This window comes from Arachis ipaensis, chromosome B03, assembly GCF_000816755.2.
Source record: "Arachis ipaensis cultivar K30076 chromosome B03, Araip1.1, whole genome shotgun sequence".
Lineage (NCBI taxonomy): Eukaryota > Viridiplantae > Streptophyta > Magnoliopsida > Fabales > Fabaceae > Arachis > Arachis ipaensis.
The window spans coordinates 133,482,826-133,489,046 of NC_029787.2; the positions used below are offsets into that span (position 1 = coordinate 133,482,826).

At 33.9% G+C, this 6,221-nt stretch overlaps 2 protein-coding genes and 1 long non-coding RNA gene across 3 annotated transcripts in view; 1 reads left to right on the plus strand and 2 right to left on the minus strand.

Annotated features, from left to right (window-relative positions):
- On the plus strand, positions 463-3,991 carry LOC107632049 (ornithine aminotransferase, mitochondrial). The gene is made up of 10 exons (XM_016335686.2): positions 463-688; positions 1,071-1,179; positions 1,302-1,532; positions 1,978-2,137; positions 2,235-2,290; positions 2,645-2,797; positions 2,894-2,991; positions 3,206-3,286; positions 3,383-3,616; positions 3,696-3,991. The coding sequence occupies exons 1-10, from the start codon at positions 546-548 to the stop codon at positions 3,847-3,849; spliced, it is 1,419 nt and encodes a 472-aa protein (XP_016191172.1). The 5' UTR covers positions 463-545; the 3' UTR covers positions 3,850-3,991.
- The window catches only part of LOC107632048 (transcription factor TCP2), a gene marked incomplete at its 5' end in the record, with an annotated part of 5,416 nt that continues 3,544 nt past the window's right edge, over positions 4,350-6,221 (minus strand). The window contains 1 exon segment of the mRNA XM_016335685.2: positions 4,350-4,640.
- Positions 5,474-6,221, minus strand: part of LOC110270467 — a 10,498-nt gene continuing 9,750 nt past the window's right edge. The window contains exon 2 of the long non-coding RNA XR_002360033.1: positions 5,474-6,218. This is a non-coding gene — a long non-coding RNA (uncharacterized LOC110270467). The remainder of the gene's footprint in view (positions 6,219-6,221) is intronic.

A 6,221-nucleotide genomic window follows, 5' to 3' on the forward strand; every position in this document is an offset into this window, starting at 1 on the left:
TCTTTTGACTAAAAATTTAATTAAAAATGTTATTAGTATGAATTGTAAATTTTATAATTTTTATGAAAAATAAATATTGACTCACAAATTGTTTTCATCGAAAATAGTTTCTATTTTAATATTTTCTTCTCTTAAATTGAATAAATTTTCAATAAATTTTGATTTATTAAATTAAATTTAAATGATTATATATTTTCTATGAGACTCGTTATTTTAATTTAAAATTTATTTTTATTTAAAGAAAAAATTATCTTATTAAAAACCGATTTAAAAAAAAACAATACCAACTTAAGAAACACGTTAGGTTGGTTGGTTTATTCTAATTTATAAATAAAATAAATATGAAAACTAAAATTCTTAAATGAATTATTAATTCATTTTTGTTTGTTACAACTTGCAAAAGCACGAAAAAGAATGTTGTAATTCTTGCAATTCTAATGTAAGAAAATAAAATAAAATAAAAACCCATTATAAGACGAGTGAGTGACAGAGACAGTTGCCAAAATCCTAAGTAAAGGTTTTGGTGTTAGCTTATTGAATCTTCCATGGCTGCGAGGAGACCCGTCCAGTGTTTGCTGCAAAGGGTTTGCGGCGGAAGCAGACGATTCGGTGTTGCTCTTCAGGGCCATGCTTCTTCTTCCTCTTCTCAGCAACTCATTGACAAGGAATATCAGTACAGCGCCCACAAGTAACCTCCTCTCCCAAACACTATTCTTTTCTTTATGTGTTTCTCTTTGATCCTCAATTCTACTCAGAAAATGAAAATTGGGATTAATTGCGAGTAATAATACCTCTTTGTCTGCTGAGCAGTCTATCACTTCAGTAGAGACTATGAATTTATGTTTTCCTTATGCTCATCGGCATATTTCAAATGCATTCGAGTGTCATTTGATCTGAGTTTATCACTATTGAGCATTTTATTTTTATTTTTAACAAAGAGAAGGATGATGGGGATTTGCTTTGGTTTTGAGACTCTTTTTTTTATTTATTTATATTAATTGTTAACGAGTTTAACTTAACTAATTATTTTAGGTTGATAATTGAAATGATCTTTTCTGATTCAAATGCAGTTACCATCCAATTCCCATTGTGTTTTCTCAAGCAAAGGGAGCTGCTGTGTGGGATCCAGAGGGAAACAAATATCTTGATTTCTTATCTGCTTATTCTGCTGTTAATCAGGTAACATGCTTGTCTCATGGTTATTCCCTAAGCTATAGATCTCAAATTTTGATTCGGAAATGGTGTCCAAATGAGTTATAGAAGTTAATTTCTAATTATTGAAGTGCCTGTCTTTTCCTTAGGGACATTGCCATCCTAAAATTCTGAAAGCCTTAACAGAGCAGGCAGAAAAGCTGACCCTGAGCTCTCGAGCCTTTTACAATGATCGGTTTCCACCATTTGCTGAGCATTTGACAAGTATGCTTGGTTATGATATGGTGCTTCCCATGAACACTGGTGCTGAAGGAGTGGAAACAGCTCTGAAATTAGCAAGAAAGTGGGGTTATGAAAAGAAAAGAATTCCCAAAGATGAGGTATAACAATGAGATCATCTTAATAGTAGTCATATCTTAATGTTTTACATTTTCCAAGGGTATGGGGTTGAAGTGAATGTTTGCTTAGTGTGGGACTGTGGCCTAGTACACAAGGAATATCTCATGACATGCTAAGCGGAAATCCACAATACTTTATGACCTTATTTTTCCTCCCCCAACCCCCTTTTCTCTGTGGATATTAATAGTATTTGCAAAACTAAAGGGAGAAACGCGTTAGCTATGGCCTGAAGAATCTGTTTTGACATATATTCTCAATAAATATTTTGGAAACTAAATTCATGTAAGATGTATTGGTACTCCTCCTCTGCAAAGATAAAATGAAGGAAGTCTACTCTTCAAAATATAGCATCTTCTTTTCTGTTTGAGATGCAGATTTGAATTTTCCTGGTGTTTGTCTATTTATGTTCACGGATACTTGTGGCAGGCTATTATTGTGTCATGTTGTGGCTGCTTCCATGGCCGTACACTAGCTGTTATATCTATGAGTTGTGACAATGAAGCTACCCGGGGTTTTGGTCCTTTATTGCCTGGCCATCTTAAAGTTGATTTTGGTGATGCAGAAGCCCTTGAAAGAATTTTTAAAGGTTCTTAGTGCCCCGATATTTTGCTTTACATTTTCATCACTATATTTTAGTTTAAATTGACTGATCTTTGATTTTTTTTTTCTCTGAAAAAATTCAGAAAAAGGAGAACACATAGCTGGCTTTCTTTTGGAACCCATCCAGGGTGAAGCTGGGGTATGATCTTTTGAGAACACTTAATCTGCTTGGCAACACTCACCTTGTTGGTTGAATTGAAAATTGAGATGCTAAAGAAGTTGCTATATACATTATACCCTGATGTTATAATTTGATGGTGTTATTTCCGGTCTCACCATTTGATTGTTTTATATTATGTTTAAATAGTGTGGGAAATCCTTGTTGCTTCTTCAAATTCTTTGGCTAAGAAAAAGATAAAAGTGTGCTTATAGATTTCATTTTGGTCAAGAGCGATGACATTCGGTTGAATATTCACATTTTTATTATGTTCTGATTTCTCAAAGTACATATCTCGGTTGCATCTTTTGATATGTTTTTATTATTTATTTGAAGGTAATCATTCCTCCGGATGGCTATTTGAAAGCTGTTAGAGATCTTTGCACCAGATATAATGTGCTGATGATTGCAGACGAAATACAAACTGGGTTAGCAAGAACGGGGAAGATGCTGGCTTGTGACTGGGAAGAAGTTCGCCCAGATGTTGTGGTTAGAAATTAGAAATCAGCTTAACCTTGTGAATTGTATATCTTTTTATTCTTTCCCAGCACTATGAGTTGAACCTTATTCTGTCTTTCTACTCAGATACTAGGGAAAGCATTGGGTGGAGGAGTTTTTCCTGTGAGTGCAGTTCTTGCAGACAAGGATGTAATGCTTTGTATAAAACCAGGAGAGCATGGAAGGTTTGATTTTATCATACAAATGCTTTTTATAAATGGTCCTTATTATGATTCCTTTATTTACATTTTCTTGCCGATAGTTGTGAGTGTTGTCTGAAGTTTTATACTTCTGTTTACCACCTGGCAATATAATTTCGTTTATTGAAATGAAAACAAATTTGTTTATTAATTAAACAAGGGAAGAATGCTGAACTTCTTTGTATATTATTGATTACAGTACCTTTGGCGGGAACCCATTGGCCAGTGCAGTCGCAATTGCGGCACTAAATGTGATCAAAGAGGAGAGGCTTGTCGAAAGGTATCAAGTGCAGTCCCAACCCCATGCTTGTCATGCATTTTTCAATTATAATCTTGTAGTTGTTCCTTTATTTTATCTTGCATATGCTATTAACAGATCTGAGCAACTGGGAGAGGAGCTCGGCCGCGAGCTGCACAAGATTCAGCAACAATACCCGAAGTATGTGAAGGAGGTTCGCGGACGAGGATTGTTCGGCGCGGTGGAGCTTAACAGCAAGAGCTTGTCCCCTGTATCAGCCTATGATTTGTGCGAAAAGCTGAAGGATAGAGGAGTCCTTGCGAAGCCGACACACGATACAATTATCCGCTTTACGCCTCCACTTTGCATCAGGTAAGCAAATGCAGTACGGTTTGAACAATGCCCTTTCTAAAAGATTTGACATAAAATGATAAAAGTAAATCTTTTGCAGTTGGGATGAGATACAAGAAGGTTCTAAGGCCCTGGCTGATGTCTTGGAAATTGATTTACCCAAGCTTCAAAAGACGAAGCCAAAACATGATGCTTCTCAAGTTGCCTCCCATTCCCATGCATGCGATCGTTGCGGTCGACTCTTGTACGGTTGAATCATTAGAGCACCCTTCTATTCTACTATATAAAAGAGGAGAATAATTTTGTAATATCCTCACACTATTCAATAATCGAGATTAATTTCTTGACAACAAAACTAATCGTAACGTTTTACAGGCCAATTACTCACTTCTTTTATGCACGTGTTTTTAATTATTATTTTACTTTTAGGCTTTTAGCAACGCAAGAGACCTATGAAACTAAGGAGAAAAAGCGAGTTGAATTATCAGCTAAAAAATTAGGTTGGAAACCCGAATAAATTATACGTATATTTATACACAAATACATAATTAATTTTAATAGTTGATTTTAGTAGGCATAATATTTTTGTAATAATAAATATAAAAGATTGTGTATGGCCGTTTCAGTTATACTCTAATATGTTATGTTGTCTGTCCTGTGATTTACTATATTCTCATGTCAGTATAATAACGTCAGTTGCAAATCTCAGATCAAGATATTCTCTTCTAGGGAGGATGTTCTTTTCTTCCTAATCTGGTTGCTATATCTTTTTCATTTTAAAATAATTGCAGGAGATAGCAAAAGAATAACTCCAGTCAACAAGTTTCTTAAAACACACAATGATGTTACACACATAGACCAATTTATATATATATTATATCCGAATACTGAATGTAATTGAATGACTTCAAAATGATCCAACACAAGAAACCCCAACACATGATGATGGCAACATTGTATCATCATCAATTCATCATCATCCATTTTGGTGAAGGCAGGCTCTGAGGCACGCACGCCTTGCTCCTCGTACTCGACCTTCCGAGTCCTACATTAAAGAAACAAAATACGTTAAATACTGATAATTATGTAATAGCATGGGCACTTCCAAGATGCTTAGGCCCGCCTGCAATTACTGTAGAAAATTTGGAAGAGAAAGTAGTCAAAATAGTCAATTTGGTCTTATCCAAGCTACAGGTGCAGTATGAAAGATGAGACACTGTTTATATGTTTGAAGTGACACTAGTGTCTACAGAAAATGTAGTCAAATGAGAAGATTGTCTTGAAAATCTGCATTACATGCACATCTCTTGTAACGATTTCAGAACTTCAAAACAAGTTCTCAAATTACAATGTGTTATGCAGCAAATGGATAATATATATGTTGAAAAATCTTCAAAAGACCAGAACTTTGCCATTTAGATTAGTACCCTCTATTCTGATAATGTAAAATAAACATCACATAGTCATAAATGTTCAACAAAATATTGCTTAAGGACCTGGTAAGGCAAAGTTTGCTTTCACATAACCACATTAGTCAATTTCACATATATATAACACCTTCAAGAAGAGAATAATAAACAAAACTTTTTTTTCTTTCTTCTTCACCCAATAGACAAATTAAAAAGAACAAAGAAATATCACCACCATGTCCTAAAAAATATCAGAAATTGGAGACGAATGAAGATTAATAGTCAACCAGATAGAGTGACAGATAAAATCAAACATGCATAAGAGGATTGCCAAGAACTAGAAATCACAGCTAAATAACAAGGCATTTGCCATCTGCACATGGGTCAAAACTTGTGAATATAATATCTCCAAACTGAAGCCCTACAAAAAGCCACGGCCAATCTTTTCTTTCCTCCTTTTCCATTAGGCTATATTTTAGAATGCTTAGCATATGATGAAGATCAGTGCTATCCAATAAGCTACAAGCCTATACATAGTTATGTACCACGTCAAGAGTAGTGGTGTGTCTAACTCCTTTTTCTCTAATACAATGAAGATCTAGTATTTCTAGCTTTGAGCTTATCATTTCACTTTACTTAACTAGTCTCTCAGACTATTTGCAACCTCTATGAAGAACTAAACATACACTTATGTAAGCTGCCGGCTAATATTACTTCCATAATCAAATAAATAACACTTTTTAAAATAGGCTTGTGAATTGAGAAAAACACTACATAAGACTAAATGTTAAAGATTTGATTGTATTTAACAAAATTATTCTTACATTCCTTTTCATGGCGAATAATGATCTTGCTACTAGGGAAGAAAAATAAGAGCCTATTTTGTTTCGAGTTTGTGTTTTCTATTTTAGAAGTTTTGCAAAGTAAAAAGTGAATAAAGAAAAAGTAAGTTTTGGGAAAAACAAATATTATTTTAATCAATTTCTTAAAATGAGAAATAGAAATATTGAGAACTAAAACCAATTAAAGTCTTTAAAAAGAAAATGTGAACTGCATAGAGGCTTAAAATTCTACTTACTTTATGTCTACAACAACGTTCATAGTTCCGGACTTTAACATTTAGTATTACTTAGTAAGCCTTTTTGCCTTCTAAAAGAGCCAAGTTGTCAATATAATTTAATTACTTTACTTACTTTTTAATCTTGTTGGAGATACTA